This window comes from Schistocerca americana, chromosome 11, assembly GCF_021461395.2.
Source record: "Schistocerca americana isolate TAMUIC-IGC-003095 chromosome 11, iqSchAmer2.1, whole genome shotgun sequence".
Lineage (NCBI taxonomy): Eukaryota > Metazoa > Arthropoda > Insecta > Orthoptera > Acrididae > Schistocerca > Schistocerca americana.
The window spans coordinates 126,844,014-126,866,664 of NC_060129.1; the positions used below are offsets into that span (position 1 = coordinate 126,844,014).

Consider the following 22,651-nt stretch of genomic DNA (forward strand, 5'->3'; position numbering starts at 1 on the left):
CATTCAGAAACTGTGGCAATAAAGACTGTAATACGTGAAGATAGTGAGCACTCGTCAGCCTCGCAGGCAGCTCTAATGGATCCGGCAATGTATGTCTGATGATCCTGGCCCACATGTTTAGAGCAAATCTGACTTGAAATCTACCCTGTCAAATAGCGTGAGGGTTTTCATCTGCCCAAGTGTGTGAATTATGCATCCACACACAAGTGAATATGGATTCAGCTGTGACCAGTATTTTCCAAAGGATTTCGGCGTTGTTTCCACACTGTTCGAACGGCCAGGTACGGGTTGTAGCTCTTCACGGTTGGTCATCTTCATGAAGATGCTGAACTCTCCAGCGATGATAAGAATGCAACGTGCCATATGAGATGTTGCCACCTCGTTCCAAGCTTCTTATACTTACAGTGGATTATTCTTCAACTATACATTAATTTCCTCTTCACATCTTAATGCTGCTGTTTCATGTTGTGGCTCACGACCCTCACATTGAGGCCGATATCCTGTATCTGAGTGGGTGATACACTGCAACGTAGGTTCTTGTGTTCAGAATGTAACGAGCTGGGAATATAAGACAACAGAGTTTCCTTGCCCTTACTACAGACTGCTTATCTTCTTCATAAATTTGGTACGTATCAACTAATTCTGCAAAGATGTATGCCTCAGAGCTGTGTTTGTGGGCTTTCTACAAGGCGCACAGCCTTCGACTGTGGGCAGTGAGCTGTTAATTGTTCACTTCACGACCCAGGTACGGGCGTGCAGAAAACACATCAAAGTTTGTGACATGTCTGTGAGAAGACTGTTTGATGCAGAGAGAGAGAGAGAGAGAGAGAGAGAGAGAGAGAGAGAGAGAGAGAGAGAGAGAGAGAGAGAGACCAACATGCTTTTGTTAAGGTACCACGTATAAAAATATCTGCACTTATATCCATTACACCATTTATACATTTATATACCATATACATTAAATACATAGTTTACTCCAAATGTTTATTAGAGTATCGTGTAAAAATTTGAAGTAAATCTGTCAAAAACTTTTGAGATTTTTCATAGCAACTTTTAAACAATGACTTATCTTTATGTAGTGGAACAGATAAGATGGAGCTCCAGTAAGTATACAAAAGTGCATGTATTCGAATGCACCACTGTCAAAATTTCAAAGCAATGGGCAAAATACTTATGTGTTAACATTTTGAACAAATGAGAAAAACACAAATTGCTCAGTTGCGCTATGCATGTGTTTGTATCCGGGTGTGTGTTTCCTGAAGGTATGTGGACCATGCATACAAATAGATGTGGCTATGACACTGCCTTTAAACACAAACTGCATACACTGATCCATTTTATTTTACTTTACAGATTGGACAAATGATATTGAAGCAGCTTTTAGGAAGACATCATTACAAGCATAATGACCGTAAATTTTTAATACTTTATTTTTTTATCTTTATTACTTTTATAAGACTCTCATAGAATAAATGTGGCAGTGAAGGCTTGGTCCTTCAATACATGTCAATTTTAGTGCTTTTTTGTATTGTGAACAATGTAACAACGATTTTAGCCATTATTAGCCATAAAAATCAGTTTTCGTAAAACATCAGTTAGCCGAAAACTCAATGTCCCTAATTGGTCTGGTTATACAATCCTCTACCATATATGCCTATTAAGCCTTATAGAGGACCTGGATTTGACCCCTGTTAAAGGCAAAAATGTTGTGTTATAGGGACTCAGGAAAGCATCCATGATACTGAAAATGGGTCACTGATACTGGATAAAGGTGTTTATTTGGGAACCAAAATATTTGTCGACACTATGATGACTTAACTGTCAGCCATACTGGCACAAGCAGTCTTCACACGTAGCTACAATAATGTAACTAAGCAATTACATGTTACTTTTTCCAAAGATATAGAAGGACCACAACTACTCAAATACATTCCATTACTTAAGGAATCGAGTATGTACCCATGTGTGGGAATTACCATGTGTAAGTGTAAACAGGTATCACTACATCACACACACACAACTTACAAATGCATCTTCACAGCAATGGTAAATTAGCTCATGTATCAATTCATTTTTGCCCACACAAACAACAAATATTACAATGAAACAAACTTTGTTCTAAAAATAAGCACAACTCTCTATTTTACTGAAATAATTTCAGAAACAATTCGAATAATTATTTGTCAGGGTAGAACATTATCTGCCAGCTAATCAGCACAGTCACTATTCCACCATTTATTAAGTGTAATTTGTGTGAATCCCCCTCTCCATGTCTACTGCCCATTTGAATTTCAATTGTTTATTTTTTTCAGTAAAATGAAGTGCATTATTCCCATTTTGCAATTATAGCTTGTGGTTCGGTTACCACCAAACATTTATGCTTGCACAATTTAAAAATCAAAACTCAGATTATTATTTATGAATTCCATTGGTAGCTTTTAAGCATAGATGGAGCCTAAGTTAAAATTCAAGTACCATTACTTATATATAGAAGTAAATATGTTCTAGAAGACGAAAAGAACAACTCAAAACATGTGAACTCTTATTTACAGCAAGGTACCTTATCATACATATTTGCTACCAGAGAGCACTTTCAACAAAGCAAACATGTAAACAAAAGGACAAAGGACAGTATGGCAGATATCTTAGTGTACCTTGGTATCAACTGCATTTCACTTCTACACAGTTCATTAAAAATAATATTTAGTGGAGCAAGTTTACCGAAACACAAGCATTAATGACAGGTGTAAATAGTAATTAAATACAAAAGGAAAACATTTACCTCCAGTTGCAAAAATGATTTTTATCACTCCCAACCGGTTGCAAGTAACTGTTAGGGGCATTTACCTACATTTCGACACCTACTAAGGGTGTTCATCAGAATGGACCTTTTGACATACTATAAAATTACATTGCTAAAAAGCAATGGTCAGAAATTAGAGCAGTTATGCTCAAGTCAAAAATAAAACATTCCAGCCTTTGCCATGTGCACCTAGCTAGGAACATCATCTGATTCTGATGATGTTCCCAGCTAAGCGCATGTGGCAAACCTGCTCTAATTTCTGACCATTGCTTTTTTACAATGTAATTTTATGCTTTATCAAAAGGTTCATTCTGATGAAGACACCCTTAGTAGGTGTCAAAAGCTAGGTAAATGCACCTAACCATTACTTTTAATTGGTTGGCTGTATAACACTATGTTGAAACTAGTATACGGTTCCTGATATTTAAAACTAAGTTTTTTTTTTAATATTTCACAAATTTCAATGTCACAGCTCCAATAATAGCCATTATGGATGAAATTAAGATAAACAGTTTTATTGGTCCCTTGCCCACAAATCACAGCATGCAACAAGTGGGTAGCCTTTCCCACACATTCTGAAGTTAAATTATACTGCTCCCCAGCTTTACATGGCAATGGTGGTCCCTCCTTGTGATTAAAATGCAATCAAACTGGAATTTGTGAAAACTAGATTTAATTATATTTCAATATCTTAGACAGAAGTGCAACATGTACTTACCACAGACTACTGGAACAACACTGGCAAAAACAAATTTTGGAAAATCAGAGCAACTTTAGAGAAGTTTGTTAGTCGGGTATAAAGGCAAGAGCATCTTTAAGTATACTTAACCCGTCAACATTGTATGACAAGCCTTGCTTGTTACACTGTTCTTAGGCTTCTCACCATTTGACAACCACGTATAGTAAGTCATAGCAATCTAAGGAAATCAAAGGAGTGTGATCATATAGACAATGGCTCTTACATGCTCTCCAACACATATTAGAAAAATGTGGTTTTCTACCACATCTATCTTTCCTTCATGTGTTTTCTCTGCATTGTTATACAAAAGAGTTTCAAACTTTTGTTCTTCAGCTGCAAAATGAATTCTAGGAAGTATTAGTTTTGTGACTAAGAGGCAATAATGTATCTAGTGTATCTATGTTTTAGACAGCAGTTATGTATTTAATTACATTTCTGAGGTTGAAAATGATTCTTCTCCTGAAGCTTATGAGAAATACCAGTGATATAACTAGCAAGAAAAGCGCACAAATTTTTTCTATGGTCTGGACATATACATATTCAATGCCTATACTGTGCCCCATAAATTCACAGGTAAGAAAAAGTAAGTTCTCAGACTCCTCTGCAAACATCGCAAAAAATTTATGGCAACCACAGCAACTTCAACAAATGCATGCAAAACATGGCACATGACAAAATTTTGAAGCCTCTGGGCACATAAAATAATTACATCAATTTTTGTAACGAAATTCAGCTCTGACCCTATGCATCCTGTCTTGTCTGTGTTGAACATTGTATTTTACATTTTTGAATCACTCAATTATCAGTATATTTTGTCCCCCCCCCCCCCCTCCACAAAAAAACTTGACTGTGAGTCCCATTTCTTCTATTAAGTGCATGTCCAATCTGTGTAGCATTCATATGGTTGTGGTGTGCGAGAGAGGGACTTCACAACTTGACAAAACTTGTCCAATTCTCCCCCTTAGGCCATGGCTAAGATGATATGTACGTAACACAAATCTCATGCAGTGTTGCAGCTAATTTGCAGCAACGGGAACACTGACACTGGCAACATAAAATAACATTTCTGAAAAACACGTATCTGTTAACACTGAATACAAATTTATCTATCAGGAAGCCATCTATAGGCATTAGTTTGCAGTGCAGAAGCCAAACTTTGATGAAAATAATTTAGACAAGAAGAGAACAGATTTGAAAATGTGGTACTATAGAAAAATGCTGAGAATCAAAACTAATGCACTTTGAGGCACAAAGAAATTTTTTTTTAAAAAGTCTTAGAGCTGAAAAAATTGACAATCTTATGGTGCTATTCTGACAACAGTCACAAAGATTACTGAATGTGTAACAGTAACTCGTTGAGGGAAATACTCCTTACTACGAGTAAAGAAGAATGAATTGCGTTGGCGGTAGAATTGATATTCTCTTCTGCGTTGTCAATCTAGTTGCTCCCCACTATCAGCATGGGTGCTTTGGGAGGACAACACTGCATGGGGAGGAACAGAATACGTTTCTGTCATGTTAATCTGATACTGGGGACATAAATGGGAAACCCTCTGAAACAGAAGCCGTGCTGCAACAATAGTCCTGTGCAGCCAAGAAGGCAGGTGGTAGGACGATAGGTGGCAGCGAGCGACAGTATACAATTTGATATTGCACCTGATAGTGCCACTCTACACATCTGCCTGCCCTGTGCGTAACAAGAGTGCTTTAGCCCCAAGGCTGCGAGTCTTATACTTACCACAGCCAATATGAACCAATGAATAAATCTGACCACAAATGAAGTGAAATGAAAGGATATGTCCAAAAATTGCACGTTCATAATCAAAGATGTGTAGGATTTACTTGAGAAATCTATGGATAACGTCACTGTGTAAAACTGGTTTAGATACGTATACTGTCAAAAGTTTTCAATGCTGTCTTTATGAAGAAAGGTACTAAATAAAATCCACAGAAAGGACTGTTATAGTTTCAAATGATTGCTTGTATGCCAAATTTTTGGACACACTAAGTTCTTCAGAACAGAATAATAAACAAGAAGGGAATTACTATTGCATAGTTCTTGTCCTCCTTTAACCCAAACCTATATTTATAGGTTTCCTCTCTCTTCTCCCTTACCTGTCTCCACATAAATTTAGTAATATGCAGCACAAGTACACAGTGTACACTGTCAACATTGGAACTTCAGTCGATTTTACTGTGGGAAACTTAAATTACACTGCAATTAAAGTTGCTTTATAAACTGACAGATGATCAGCAACAAGGCATTTTTTGCTACAATATACCTCAAAATTCAAACAAAACCACAAACAAGAAAGGTTCCAAACTGGAGCTTTGTTTACTATTTAATAACCATTGTTGTCCAGACAAGTGGCTCCATAGGCATAGTAACTTGTTTAAAACAAGTCACAGTGTCTGAATGCATAATATTTATCGTGCTGTTTTATTAGCCAATTTTGACTAACTTGTTTTCAAACAAGTACCTCATCATGATTTCTTACTCAATGACCTCACACTGACGAGAGCCACTGCTTTCTAAAGTCGGAGACCTGAGTGTACGCACACACGAGGAGCCCTGATCTCTCACTTGCCAGCATGTGCCAATGATGAGCAACACTAATTCATCAGCTAAAATTAAGAATATCTTGGCCAACACACTGTGGGTGTGTCTTTTGTAAAGTGTGAGAATTGGTAGAAATTAGAAACTACATCTTTTCCCCGTGGAAGGTAAAGAAACTTACAATGCTATCTGAAAATGCTTAGAAGGCTAATGATTAAGGACACAATGCATTCAACAAGCCAGTGAGAAGACAAAAGAAGCAGCATGTGTAAATTTCAGAATTTTTCTTGTGCCAAATTGTGGTGCAGGGAACTCACACTAACAGTCCACTGTTTCAAAGATTGCTTTAAAACGAAAACCACCTGCCACTGACCATGTATTTCGTTCGAACGCCTGTGTACATTACTGGGCACTTTCCTTCCGCTTATCGACATGAATTACCCAGATAATTACAGGAGGACCTATAGTTTAATAAGACCTCCAAATCATGGTGCAACCTGGTATTTTTCCTATACAGTGAAACCTCTTTATAACGTCCCTCCATATAATGTTTTCCTCTATGTTACATGTAAACAATGTTAAATTTTCCTCTTTACTGCGTTTACTCTATATCACAATTTCCTCCATGTAATGCTCATATTTTTGGAACCCTGGTCAATTATTTACCTCTTTATAATGTTTAAGTGACTGGATGTAGATGCATCATTTTCCATTCTGTGGATTCACAGTTGCACCGGCTCGTAAAGCCCGCACTCAGCGCATTTCATATGTCAGCGGCAGAACCTGGTCACGTGACATGTGATGCACATTCTGCTTGCGATCTTTTTGGCGCTATTTACTTTCACCCATCCACCTACCAGGCCCCATGTTTGAATTACAAAAAACTAATCATTTGATACATTGATCATTTGCAATGAATATCAATTACAGTGTTGTGAAAATTTAAAATGTCATCTATGGCACCATTTGTCAAAGCTGATTAGTGGTATCCCAATCTTCAGTAATGCCCTATAATTATTATTTGGAAGCCTTCGTCTTTATAGTGTTTTCCTCTATACAGTGTTCAGAATTTGTGCTCTCTTGAAAAATGTTATATAGAGGTTTCACCGAATACAAAACACAACCAGAAGAGAAAGAAATAAATGACATAGAATTGCAGGGAAGGAACCAGATACCAATGGATTTGTAGCGTGACACTTTACCACTGACATATTATGCTTCGAAGTATACCAAACTGAAAGTTATTTTTAAGCAGAAAGGTCTATTGTTACAAATTCCTCGAAATGTTATTTTTGCACAAACTATTCCCACACCATAGGAACTGAAATAAAACATCACATTCCTTTAACAGCCATATGTGCAAACGACTGCCAGTATGCTAGGCACGAGGACAGAAACGATCAGCTCAAAGGATTAAAATATATTCTGAAAGGTGAAAATATACAAAAGTCATACCACTGCCAGTAATGTGTTCAGGTTTTCCGATTATTTTAATGAAAATCTTCAGTGCTGTACAAAGTGCAAATAGTGAAAAAACGTGACAGAGACAAAAATATAATTGAAGAAAATGACACTACAAAATAATCTGAGAAAGGTGACACTTAGCTACAAAACACTGCCATTCGGCCCCCCTCGACACGACAGTGGCGTCAAACATTTTCTGGCGCTGACGTCGCCACCGTACAACACTTTACTCACTTTATAAAATTTTCATCAGGTACGACAGGAGTCGCATTGACTACTCGATGGTGACTACTGTGGTCTGTTGCTGCTGTTGCTGTTGCTGGTCCTTGCCGGCTGCGGCCGCCTCTGGAGTCCCGTTGCTGTTGTTCTCGACAGGTGCGCTCGCGGCATCTGCGGCCTCCGCAGCAGCTTTCGCTACCGTAGGTTCGGCTGGTGCAGCGTCGCTCTCCTTCTCGTCTGTCACGTCACTGCTCGCAGGTATTTGGCTCGGAGGTTCGCTGTTTGTCACCGACGGTGCCGGTGCTGTTGTCTCCTGCAAAGTCCACACTTGAGAATTACAACACTTAACAGTACCTCAAGAACAGGAATGTTTATCAAGTGAGCATTCGGATGCACAGAACATAAATTTTGTCGTCAACATACTGTCTCCAAGTCACGTGACTGTGGTAATGTTTACCCCTAAGCTTTCGTAAGTCTTTACATTTCTAATATAGATACATATACCGTTCGACAGTACGTGGATCTTGTGTATTTGCCGATCAAAGGCTTCCGTGTCTAGGACAAATGTTTCCTAAAGTTCTGAACAGATAAATATCGAAATTACTTCCTAAAATGAAAGTATACCGGGTAGAGGAGATTGAATTTCGAGCAATGACATGTAGAAAATCACCGATTTATACTTCAATTGAAATAATTTTATGACTGTAGTTTTCGGAAGTCAAGTGGTGGTAGGAGTCAGCCACCAGCCAATCATATAACTTCCTGGAGCACCACTAGCTTGCTGTGTTGCCAGTTTCGTAGGTGCATGCAGCCCCTTGTGAAATATGACTGGCTCCACACCAGCAACGCTGTGCCCCCCCCCCCCCCCCAGTCACTACAATCAGTCAACAAAGTTATTTTATTTGAAGTATGTGACACACTGTAATACTTCTATGGACAAAATTGTTCAGTGTTTCCTTTCCAGCACTATATGTCTCATTTTCATTCATTGTATGGGAACTAAATTACTAACCATACGTATCCATTCTCTGTGACATAGGTACTAAAGTCGAGCCAGAGTAAGATGATCACCGACAGCTAGCAGTGCTGTTGCCAGCTTTTAAATGCAAAGTGTAAATGGCTGGAGGTGAAAACAACAGCTGTCTATAGAGCTCTATGAGTTGCTGGGACTTAACGTCTGAGGTCATCAGTCCCCTAGAACTTAGAACTACTTAAACCTAACTAACTTAAGGACATCACACACACCCATGCCCGAGGTAGGATTCGAACCTGTGACTGTAGCGGCCGTGCGGTTCCAGACTGAAGCGCCTAGAACCACTCGGCCACACCGGATGGCTACCCCACTGCAGCTGTCAGGGACATTATGCTGACTTGACTACAGTTTCCTATTTAAAACTGGCACAATGGTTTGGTGATAACTCATTTATCTATATAAATCTTATGTTCAGATGAAAATTACTCAAAATGTGTATCCATTCATGGAATAGACTGACAGCAGACTCCCACACTACCAAATTTATCAGCACTTTACACGTAAGTATATGGTCATACAGTCATTTAAATGTCAAAACTTATTGTTATACAGCATCTCAATATTTTAATCAAAACAATGTACCCCTTTGTGGTCTTATAACTAGACAATTTCAGTTTGAATTTGGTAACATGTCCAGTGACCTGCACTCCATAGACATCCTGCTCTACACAATGCCCACATGAAAATATTTAGATAAACATAGTTAATGTACTGCACTTTCATCGGTCAATTTAATCCCCAAAGAGAGAATGGATGGTCAGTACTTCTTTTCACAAGGCACATTCTGAATACTGTCTAACACTTTGTTGTTATACTACACTTCAAAGATTGGTTTGATGCACCTCTCCACAACAAAAGATCTTGTGCAAGTCTTCTTGTATTTGCTTAATTACTACACTCTACAACCATTCGATCCCAGACTTGGTCTCCATCTGCAATTTTAACCCCTCCCCCCTTTTCTTCCACTCACTGCCAAATAAACGATTCCATGAAGCCTTAGGAAATGCTCTATCAACATTATTTACTTCTAAAAACAAAGATGACATTTAAAGATGTCTGCTTGTGTCTGTATATGTGTGTGTGTGTGTGTGTGTGTGTGTGTGTGTGTGTGTGTGTGTGCGCGCGCGCGCGCACGTGCGAGTGTATACCCGTCCTTTTTTCCCCCTAAGGTAAGTCTTTCCGCTCCCGGGATTGGAATGACTCCTTACACTCTCACTTAAAACCCACATCTTTTCGTCTTTTCCCTCTCCTTCCCTCTTTCCTGATGAGGCAACAGTTTGTTGCGAAAGCTTGAATTTTGTGTGTGTGTTTGTGTTTGTTTATGTGTCTATCGACCTGCCAGCGCTTTCGTTCGGTAAGTCACATCATTGTTTTTCGATATATTTTTCCCACGTGAAATGTTTCCCTCTATTATATTATTTACTTCTAATCTATACAAAGTATAGCTGGAAAGCTAAGATTACCATTTTCTTGCATGAATTCTCCAACAAACACTATGAAATTCTGATAGTGTCCACAATAAAATACAGATAGTGAAAGACTGTTTTCAATTTGCACAAAAACTAAACCACAATTACAAGAGTCAAAAGGAATTAAAGGTAGGCAGAAACTGAGAATTGAATTAGCCAAGGTTTGCAGCCTATACCCAAAGTTACTCAATGTGTACACCGCACAAGCAAAAATCCAAGGAGAAATTTGGAAACTGAATTACAAGTTCAAGAAGAAGAACCAGAAACTTTGAGGTTACTAATGACATTGTAATTTTGTTGGAGACTACCTCAAAAGAGGTTTTTAAGGTTAATATTACAAGGGCTATGGGGTGGTATCAAAACAGGTGGTGCTCAGGAAATCACAAATGGGAATGAGACACCAAAATTGGTAGCAAAGTTCCATTATTTGAGCGGCCGAATGACTTACAATGGCAGAAACAAAGAAGGTATAAAATCCAGACTGTCAGTTGCAGAGAAAGATTTCTGAAAGAGAGAAATATGTTAATGTTTAATATATATTTGAATGTTAGAACTCTCTTCTGAAAGTATTTTTCTTGAGTATAGCCCTTATACAGAAACAAAATATGCACAATAAACCCTATGAACAGAAACAGAATACAAGGTGATGAAAAAAGACAAATTTCAATTGTTTACTACAAATTATAAAAGACAAACACATTGCACATGTCACTGGATAGTGGAAAGTTCAAAGTTTTGAGGCAGCTGCGCAGTTTGTTTGCAGCAACAGGGCGATTACATTACAAGAGAAATAATTGTGTGTTGCAATTTGTGAACATCATCTTGTTAATTGCTTTTGGCTTCATGGGACACCATATCTCACAACTTATGATGTTTTTCTGTGGGAGTACATAACTGACAAAGTCTTCGTCCCACCTTTGGCAGCTACTCTTCAAGACCTGAGAAATCGAACTGTCGAAGCTGTTGATTCAATAAACAGGGATCTGTTGACTCGTGTGGAACAAAATGGGCACCCACTTCGACATTTCTCAAGCTTGAGTTTAGTGCATGCAAAAGTGTGTGTGTGTGCGCGCGCGCGCGAGCGCGCGCGATGATGGAAGCGTGTGAACTACAAATTGTAGAGGGAGACCAAGGCTTGAATAGAGTAAGCAGGTTCAGATGTTTGTAAGTAGCAGTAGTTATGTAGAGATGAACAAAGTTGCATAAGAAAGTCTAGCCTGGACAGCTGCATTAAATTGAATCTTTGGCCTGAGCACCACAACAGTTCATACACAGCTTATTACGTTATCTAACACATAACAGCGAAAATTATATAAAGCAAGTATAAATGAACTCTTGTAAAATTATTATGAAGATGAACATTCAGCACACGAGTCTGAAAAAGACTTCATTCTTAATTCTTCAATTTGTGGTGTTATATAGGCACTGACACATAAATTTATACATAGTTCAAGAGGCTTCTTTTCACAAAAACAGAGGGCACATCCTTGTCCAAACCAAGAGCTCCCTTTGCCATTAGCAAACATTAAGCACTACTGATACATGCTCTACTGATACCTGCACTCAATTTACCACTCCCTGGTGGGTCGTCCTTGTAGAGGAAAATACAGACAAGGGGCAGCGGCCAATCCAGAAACATTCCAACCTTCATTACTCAAGAGTGTCTGGAAGGACCTACACCAAAGCTCAATATAAATTAAAAATTCAGCTTATGCAACTTTTTTCCAGTTTGTGAGGCATTCAATCACTTTTTTTTATATATTTTTATGAAGATAGCCTTCCCAACTGGACTTGTAGAACACACACATAGAACTCTATGAAATCCAGGGAATTTCTTCACTGTCCCAAACTGCATGCCTTCTTTGCATGGAAGAAAACTTTTGAAAAATACACTGTATGGGTGAACGTTTACTGCCACACAATTTCGTTAAAAATTTTTGCACCAGCTATATATCTGCAAACATGGGGGCCTAGATTCAATGGGATAGGGAATGAAGGAATAAGTGGAATAGAATGGAAGACAGTGAAAAAACTAAACAATAAAAAAGATAATGGCAGTGTAAGCAAATTAGGTGGGCAACTTTCTCTGCTTATAGCACTTCTTTTCGTAAAGTGGCAATACACACACATTCTCAGCTCATCGTTATTCTTCGAGCCACACAGACATACTGAATAGTGTACACGAGCAACACTATCCCATTAACAACTGAAGGCATGGTGCATTCTACCGAACTTCAATGACAATGCATTTACCTCCATTACAAATATGGCCATATGTAGATATAAAACTAGCAGTTTGACAATAAGAGAAGGAATTTATTTTTGGCGATAACTGACCTCCTTGGCAGGTGAAGGGGCAGCAGCATCCTTGGGCTCAGCAGATGTGACAGCGTCCTTGCCCGAATCGTTTTCCACCGGTGGAGCAGCCGGTGCTGCCAGTGGCGCAGCTGCCGGCTTGTCCTCTGCGTTGTCTTTCTCCTCTCCTTCGGTAGGTTTCTCTTCTGCAGTGGCTTCAGCAGAACTCGGGGTCTCCGCAGTAGGTTTCGCCTGTTCCCCTCTCTTCTCACTGTCTGCTTCCGCCGTTGTATCCGATTCTTCCTTCGGAGTGTCCACCTAAGTTAGAAAACATACATTAATATGCAAAATAGGGGCAGGGAAGATGTTTAGTTAGCGCAGCATCTCTTGCAGGAGAACAGAGAGCATAGAAAGTATAAGATTGTGTAGCAGCTGAAAGTTGCAAAAATCTTTATTTTTACACATTTTGCTCATCTGTGGGAAGTTTAATATGTTACAACAACAAATAAAATCAAAGACTCAACTTACAACAGAGAAACTCACTTTTAGTAGCCAGTGGTAACGCATTAAATGTTTCTGGAGGTGTACAGCCCTGATGTAAAGACATTAAATGGAGTAAGCCAGCTGCGTTATACAGGGTGTACATAAAGTCCGGGAACACTTTCAATTATTTATTGCACAAGAACCAAACATTGTACAGATATACATATGTCATTTTGAAGAGAAACCCTTAAGTTTTTTTTTCATGTATACTTTCACAGCATAGTTAGGTAATTTGCCGGTAGTCAACACTAGTCGCAAACATGGCGAGTTCAGGTGCGGAGCGAGCATTCTGTGTATCTGAGTTCGACAAAAACAAGCGTGCTACAGCTGTTCAACAGATGTTTAGAGCCAAGTATGGTGAGAAGCCACCAACAAGGAAGGCCATTTACCACTGGCACAACAAATTTGTTATGACGGATTGAAAGTGTTCACGGACTTTATGGACAACCTGTAGTTATTGTAAACTCTATAGTCAGTTACATTCAGAAGTTAAAAACCAGCAGGAAGTATCATTTCTTTTTGCACTGATAGACACTTTGGTGGGAAAGTACGTCATTAAGCCAAATGCATAAAGAGTGAAACATGCAAATTCGAAAATGTGTTGAAGCCCAAAAAAGTGTCAGTTATATCCTAAGGTTTCATGATACTTTTGTTTCTTGCCTTGCATTATGTTTAATGAGGTGCTTTCCCACCAAAGTGTATACTGATAGTGCTCTGGCTCCCCAACAAGAAATGTTACTTCTTGTTGGTTTATCTTTGAATGTACCCGACAGAGTTTAAGATAACTAACACTTCATGTCTGACAGCGGCGATGCACACAGCCATAAACATTTAATATGAGGCCTTTGGTTACCAAAAAGGAGTTAGTGTTGAGTATGTGGTTTTATTTCATTTGATGCTATTGTAACACATATGGATTTACCGTAGTTATCAAGATGCTTCCGGCTGAGAAGAAACACATGTAAAAATAAAGGAAAATCGCTTTTGTCTTTCAGCTGCTTCACTATCTAATAGCAGTGAGATTATCTGACAAGATTTGGATGCATCTATGACCATTTGGAATAATAGTAATGATTAATAATTATAATAGCAATAATACTACCACCACTGGTGACAGTGGCAGTAGAGGATACAAAATGTATGTATGGGTGCAGAAGAGTGAGGTATTATGTCATGAGAGAGTTCTGAGAGAGAAATTCAGATACACACATCCAAGGATCGGCACTGTTGAGAGTAGTGCTATCTTCACTCAATTATCACAGCACTTATGCACTCTGCAGTGACATAAAATTGTTTTGAAGTCTATTTCCTACAAAAATAACCTAAAATTATAACTTCAGAGAAAGTATTGATCTCAATGTCACTAAGCACATCCAAATTTGTTTTAATTTTGGTTGTACCCACAGTTATCCTTTGGTCTTGAAACAGGCAAATTTTAGCACCAGAAGTTTTCTGCTTGAGAAATGGCAGGTAGAGTGCCGTAAATAGTAGTACAGCTCCCACGGGAACAAGGGTTTCTGCTGTGTCATACAGGAGGTTATGAATGACTGCAAAGAATGCGGTACTTGAACATGGGCACATTTCAATTTGAATTTCCCACCACATCATAGTTCCGGCGGAGGCTCTCGAAAGCCCTAGGCATCCGTCAGTCAGAACCTCAAAATGGCTGAGTTGAAACAGACAAGGTAAAACCAAAGAGCTGCAATTGTGCAAAGTCTTTGTGCTGGCCATTCCCCCATTGAAATAGTTAAGATTCTTCGAGTACTAAAGATGCAACTGTTTACGGTACGTGGCCAAGTATAATGCTTCGGAGAAGTTTGGGGAGGGTTCCGCTAACTGGTGAGGAAACTTTAGTCGAGGAAACTCGTGTCATACCGCAGCAGTCACCGAAAAGGCTCTGGCGCTGATTCCGGAGGATCCGTGGCAATTGAGAGGAAATCGTAATCAGTACTGAATGTCAGCTAGCAAACAATGCTTGGCAGAGGAGGGGCTGATAAGAGCCATTTAGTCCAAAACTGGCTCTCAGATAATGTTGACATGTTCTGGTCAAAGGAGTTCTGGCCTCCGAATAGTTTGAATTTGAACCCCCTTGACTACTATCTTTGGAGCATAGTCTAAAGAGTTACCAATAAGATGAGGCATGCTAATGTCACATCTCTGCGCACTGCTATCTAAGCAGCATTCACGAATATGGACAGTGCTGTTGTAATGTGAGCGATCACTTCAGTACAAGAATGGATGCACTCATTGTGGCTCAATGGGATGTTATGTTACTCTTGAAAGATACTACTACTAATATGTAAAAGGATTTTCATTTGTATTTTGTTTTAATAAATTTAATTAAAAAAAGTCATTTGTCCAGATTTAAGCGTCGCATAGTGTATATGTAAAGTTCAGATGATAAAGCAGAGAGAGAATAAACACGGCTCATTATTTTTAGGTGTTTTTAATGGTAAATAACAAATGGCATCGTGTGACCTGCTACATGATTACCTAACAGAAGCAAACGTGCTTACGGCCTCTGGGATATGGTCAAGCATTGTGGGTCATACTTAACTGTACTGGTGTTATAATTTCTGCTTAGACAAAATAGGCTGCATTTGCCCGTGCATGAAAGACCTCCATCTGAACTCATCATTTTTATGTGATTTGTAAATGAAAATAGACACACACAATGCCTGCATATAAACATGATACAAATTTTGATGTTAATATAATGTTTGTGCGATTGTACACTATTGATGAGATCAGTGCCAGAATAGATAGCCACACCTGAAGAAAGATATAGGGACAGGTGTGGGTTTACAGACAGAAGTGGAAGACAGCATACAGAAAAAAATTGACCATGTTTCTTGTTTAACAATAACTACAGACTTACATCCATTTTCTCAGATTTGTCCTCTTGCGCTGTAGCAGAGGTTTCTGCCGGAGCCGCATCCTTGCCAGAGTCGGCCCTGTCTTCGGCACTGCCTGCGTCACCCTCCTCCTTCTGCTCCGCCACCTTCTTCTCTGGTGGCGCCCCCGCATCTTCGTCAGCTCCACCAGCAGCCTCTTTCTCGTCAGCATCTCTCTTGGGACGACCACGCTTCGAGCCTGAAAATTAAGGACGATATCTTGAAATGAGCAAAATAGCGAACAGTTAATGAGTAATTACACATTCATCAAAACAATCTAAACCACCAGCAGAACAGCAGTAGCACTATTCAGCCTTAAAATACACTGTGCACTAAACTGCTTTGCAGAAGATTATATATGATTATTATTGTCATCAGTGGAAGACTAGTTTTATGCAACTCCCCATACTAAGCATATACTATGACATGCTCTTAATCAGATGACATCTGTACGCCACAAAAGATGCTCCTCAAATTAGGTGGACAACCTTTTGTTCACTTTGAGGTTTCTTCATATTAGTATCCTTGCTACTGATGTATAGCACTTTCAAACTTTTTCTATCTGAATACAAAATCTTATTTGCAGTGTCAATCACATCTGTAATGTTTCCCAAGGCTAGGCTAGATTGAAAGGCAATAGTTCTGTTGTAAAAAGATGAAATAAACGAATGTGAATTCATTGATGGTCCGCAGCAGTGAAAAACATGATCATAAGCAAAGCTGTCTGCAGGCCCATCCTTAAAGATTGGCAAATATCTCTCAGGTTTTCTCAGTGTGATTGATTAATGGTGTGCTTCTCGGTGTTAATCTGAGTTGTTTCCATTTTACACAAAATATTTCAACATTTGTTCTTAAAATGAAAACAATTCAACCGAACACTAGGAAGAGCAATGTAAACTAGGCATACCTCCACTAGTAAGATGATGATACACTGGACACGATCTGAATATGTGTTGGATTTATTACTGACAATATCTTAGGCACAAGATAGCTTCCAGCGAAGTCAGTGCCGATATGTTACAACCATAATCACAACAAGATATGAATTCAGACATCCAGTGTTTTTCAGGACCAATTTCATACTGCACAGGACTTTTGACTCGGTTGGTGATTGGGGATGAAACCTAGTTCCACATTTATGATCCCACACCCAAAGAATGATCAGGGAAATGACACCATAGTGGATCAGTGCAACAATGGACGTCCTGCAGCCAGAAATCTACCAAACCAGTCACAATGTTTGGTTTTCTGGGACAAAGACAATATACTGTTTTAGAAGTATCACTGTCAGAGCTGTAGTATAACCAAAGAGTATTACCCCAGCCTCCTCAACCAGCTGAAGGGGAAAATTAAAACAAAATGCAAAAACATGTTGTCTGTGTACTACGAGGGCTGTCCAGAAAGTAAATTACGATCGGTCGCGAAATGTAAACCACTGGGAAAATCCAGTAAAGCTTTGCACAGATGTGTTGGGCAGTGTCTCTAGTGTGCCCGTCGATCGTGTCGCGTCGCTCTTTTCTATTTTGAGTGAACAGTGAGCATGTGAAGATGCGTAGGGAATAGCGTCTCCCGCCAAGTATGAGGGCCCGGTTAGAGATTTCGCCCCTCTCATGCAGCCCACATAACACAACTGTCGAGCAGTTCCTTCTTCATGCCAATTCTCGGCCGCACACTGCAGGGGCAATGAAGACACTCCTGCAGCGTTTCCGATGAGAAGTGTTTGGTCACCCATAATACAGTCTGTAATTGGCTCCCCGAGTCTCATCTCTGCTCACAAGAACCGGTGGCTATGAAGACAAAATTTTCCACACACAACAAGCTGCAGACCAGTGCAAATAACTGGCTGAAAGCACAGGCGGCTGCTTTCTATGACGAGGATATTGGAAAGTTGATACAACACTACGATAAAACTGGAAGCTGGAGCGGCGACTACGTAGAGAAGTAGGTGGAAGGTGTACCTAACTGTTGCAAATAGAACGTTTCTGGTTTTCACTGTGGTTTCCATTTCCCGACCGATCGTAACTTACTTTCTGGACAGGCCTCGTATCATGAGCAGTCAGGAGAAAATATGACGATAGATCAGCTGATTTGTGTAGCCAATGATAACGTTTCAACATAGAATGTGCAAATGATACACCGATATTAGTAAGATTACAACCACTGTTCACTGTGAGACAGTATGCTGTCTGTTGGCATTGCATGCACATGACGCAATAACAGAATCGTGTAAGCAGAGCCAAGACAAATAAGCTGTTGTTCGACATCCACTTCATAGAATGTGGAGATCAGAGGCTCACCCACTCTGTTAAGGAGGGCTGATGACAATCCGTGGCAGGTCTGCTACAATGGTGCTGCAGGCACAAGAGCTTTGGAGCAGACAACTGCTACGTGTATCCACATTTACCTAATGATGTTGAGATTGGACTGTGCATCAATGGGAACGTTTCACCCGGTCACTTCTTCTTACATCACACTGATGGTGAAGCTAGATGTACAGTCATCCAAATAAAACAGTTGCTCGAAACAAGCACCATGCTGCAAATGGAAGACAGTGTGGGCCATACTGTATTTACTCAAATCTAAGCCGCACTCGAATCTGAGCCGCACCTGAAAAATGAGACTCTAAATTCAAGGGGGGAGAAAAGTTTTACGCCGCACCTCCAAATCGAAACAAAGTTGGTCCATTGTAATATGATACACAATCTAGGTCAAATGAATGACGATACAGCTACAGTAGTTTGGTTCGAGTCGTAAGCTTAGCAGTTAAGCTTTACCAGGTAGCAATTATTATGCGTCAGGCACTCCGTATATATTCATACGGGTACCCTTCCTTTTTCACGTGCTTCGTCTGGTTTGAATTGATTGCTTATTTTTCTTTGATCTGATAAGTGCCGTTCCTTTGTTATAGGTGTTTACGCCACTCTAAGCTGAAAATGCATTATTGTACTGTGTCATGCATTGTTTGTCGCATTTTGATAATGAGTGTTTACAACCTGTCGTCGCTTGCGGCATGTCTTGCTTTTGTGCGTGCTACTGCCGCTTCCAATTTAAAACATTAAAAAGAGAGAGAGAGAGAAAATCATCTCATTAGCGAAACAATGGCAAGAGACTGCTATTTGTTGTTACTTACACTGCTGCTTTCTTTGATAATAATCAACAAGAACCAAATAATAGACTGCGTGTGATAGAAGATGTTGTGAAGGAGAGTTTACCGAAAATTTTTCTTCGTTTGAAAATCTTTGCAGGCGCCTCTTTAGTACATTTACATCTTGGACAGAAATTAGAGTCATCTTAGATTTAAAAATCTAGTCAGTTGCCGTGCTTCATTTCTGACTGTATCACTATTCGGCATAAGAATAATACGAATATAAACATGGCATTATACGTATATTCTTCCGCGTTTGCTGTTGTCCCACTCTAGCTTCGTGGTTTATTAGGCAGACAGGATTTAACTGAGATACCAGCAAACACAAAAGAATACATGCCAAAATGTTTATATTCGTATGGTGAAGAGAATACTGCATGTGATTCACAATTCATAAAAGTTCCTATTAGCAACCATCTCTTGCCACAAGTAGGAAAAAATTCAGAACTTTGAGTGGACCATATTGACAAACATCCCAAACAGTCTTGCCAGTCGGATTTTCGTAGTACATTGAAAGGCTGCTACATTCGAAGGTCAGCAATACGGAATTTGTATTTACTTCGTTGGATAATGTATGAAAATGCAGTGGTCGAAACTCGGGGCGGAGAAAAAAATATCTTCTTCCACCTTAATTTATTTACTGACGCAGAGGTTTTGGCACCAGTATTTATCTTTGTGCCTGCAAAGCATACCTCTGTAGCGCTACATATATTCGACGGCAGAAGTTAATTGTGGCGGCACCTACCAACATTTTACAGAACTTCCGCTTACTTCGCACTCAATTCTAAGCTGCAGGCAGTGTTTTGGATTACAAAAACCGGAAAAAAAGTGCGGCTTAGATTCGAGTAAATACGGTATTATGCTACAAGCAGTATTCATGTGGGCTTCTTTGGGACCTGTGACAGTAACTGAAGGCACCAGGATAGCTGTGGACTACTTGAACATTACTTCAGAACAAGCGCATCCCTAAATGCTCAATGTTTTTCCTAACTGTGACAAAATCTTCCAGCAGGACGACTGTCCACATGACTAGGCTAGAATCGCGAGGCCCTGAAAAGTTCTTCACTTTTCTCGATGTGCTGGGAAGGAGTTTCTTTGTTTGCTTTAGGGCACAAAAAATCAACTGGGAACATACACATCCAAGTCAAAACTATAGAACACGAAGACAGAGAGGAGATGAAAAACGACCATACATCAGTCCCAATTGCCATAACAGAAGACAGCTAAACACAGGGCCGTGAAGAAAGAGCTAAAAAAGACACCATATAGAAACGGAGGTCCAAAACTAAAAATTAAATGGCCTTCACCATATTGCTCTGGCGGATAAGTAAAACGCGGTCGACAGCTTGCGCATCATTTGCTAAAATGGCTGTAAAAAATGTGCACTCTGTCAGGAAGTGGCGCACAGTTAAAACTTGGGCACAATGTGTACAAAGTGGTGGGGTAGCGCCACTTATCAAATTATGTCTAAAAAGGCAGTGCCCAATACGCAACCTAGTCAAAATGACCTCATCTCGGCGAGTGGGCAGAGAGGAGCTCGTCCAAGCCGCTGGGAGAGGCTTAGTAAGCCGGAGCTCATTCCCGTGACAGGAGGAGCATTGGCAATGCCAAAGGGACGCCACCTCTTGACAGACAGCAACACAGAGATCATCGGAGGGAATATAGGAACTCGTGGGATGGGGTACGAGGACTGCAGCCTTGTCAGTGCCCAGTTTTCCTGGACCCGTTGCACTAAGGGATGAGCAGTGGACAGTGCACATAGACTTTGAAGGGCACTGAGTGAGTCTCGGCAGAGGATACAATTGGAAAGTGTCACCGTATGTACTCTGTGGCCTGATACAGGACAAATAGCTTGGCTGTAAATACTGAACAGTGTGCCAGGAGCCGATATCGAAAGACATGGGCGCCAATGACGAAGGCACACCTGACCCAACAGCCAGTCCGAGAGCCATCAGTGTGCACAAAGGTACTATCGAGAAGTTCCATGCAAAGGTCGTGAAACTGAAGGCATTAGAGTGAGGATGGAGTAGTGTCCTTAGAAAGTGAATGAAGGCCAAGGTGAACATGGGCCACTTCACAAAGCCAAGGTAGTGAAGGGTTCACACCCACCAGGAAAGCTGCAGATTGTGTGAAGTTAAGCCACCAAAGCAAGTGCCGAAAATGGACTCCACAAGGTAACAGAGAAGAGCAATACGTCCCACATATAAGTAATAATCAAAGGAAGCATAGGGGCAAACGAGAGGGAGAGAGAGAAAACAGACAGAAGTATAGACACACAAAGGAATTACATCTCGCCAATTCCCGTAAGATTTTGAGCTTTGTGTGCACATCAGCACTTACGGGATCACTGGCCGTCATTGCCATAATTATATTATGTGGTGTGTTATCTTTTGGACATGTGTACATTGACAGTTTGGGTCGGACAGGTGGAGTGCTGGATAGTCCAGGGGATTGTGGTGACCACTGTGTCCAGATGGCGTAGTCAGCGCATCTGTCTAGTATGCAGGCACAAATTTTCTACTTTCCTCGCTGACTTAATGCAATGCCCACTTGCAGCTAATGTCTTTAATTTCTTTCTATCTTAATTCGTAGTGGCTCAAGACGTAGATACTATGTACAAACCTGCCCACATTAAAGATCAATCTGCACTCGATGGAGCAGTCACACAAGTCGTCAACAGAATGGAGCAATAAGATTGAGGTGTGTCAGGAAGAAAGTTTTGCTAATGATGTTGGCGGGTGAACAGTGTCTGTCTCCAACATCTGAAGATAACCTAATTTTTACCCTGCTCACTCATGTTGTAGTAACAGAATTTGTGCATTTGTGTCTTCCTGGTCTTTATTTTATTACCTTGCATCATTTTTGTGACACACTGGAAGTGTTCCATTACAACTTCGATATTTTTTTATATTGAGTGATCTTGCATGAAACGATAATGTATCAAAGGAAAAAATGGCATATGTATTATAAAAACTACAGAGCAGACACACTGTCTGCAAATAAGACCATAATTTGATGAAGCAATTTCCATTTAATTACCTTTCCTTCATGTGAAACGTCAGCCCTATTGAATTAGAAAAATACAGTTGTCATCTGCAATGTAGGGAAAACATACCACAATGGATAAGGTATAAAGGTTTCATGTATTCCCTTACAAATATTTTTTAACATGACTGTATGCATATATTTTCACTAGCAAATAATTCCCTCCCCCCTTCTGGACAGTTTACCACACAGAACTGAAAAAGAACATCAATTATGAAATTTGCTTTGGCAGTTAACATTTTACCATCAATAATTCCCTAATTCTAGTACAACATGTTATCTTTTGGAATCAAAGATGGTATCAGATAGCCTCACTTTCACTGTCTTGTATTTGGAAACATATTGACATTTGTGTTGTCCAGTTAGTATGAACACTTTACCATTTCGCAGTAATATGGTCTGACATTCCGTTCCATTGATGTGTAGTATGAATCTGCCTTAATGG

General features: G+C 39.8%; 1 protein-coding gene across 1 annotated transcript in view; it reads right to left on the bottom strand.

The window, feature by feature from the left end:
- Nucleotides 1–22,651, bottom strand: part of LOC124554133 (skin secretory protein xP2-like) — a 40,269-nt gene that overhangs the window by 12,137 nt on the left and 5,481 nt on the right. The window contains exons 4-6 of the mRNA XM_047128200.1: nt 16,001–16,215; nt 12,622–12,897; nt 7,798–8,095 (exon numbers count right to left, since the gene is read on the bottom strand). Of these exons, the coding sequence (XP_046984156.1) occupies nt 7,838–8,095; nt 12,622–12,897; nt 16,001–16,215 (749 nt within the window). The 3' untranslated portion in view covers nt 7,798–7,837. The remainder of the gene's footprint in view (nt 1–7,797; nt 8,096–12,621; nt 12,898–16,000; nt 16,216–22,651) is intronic.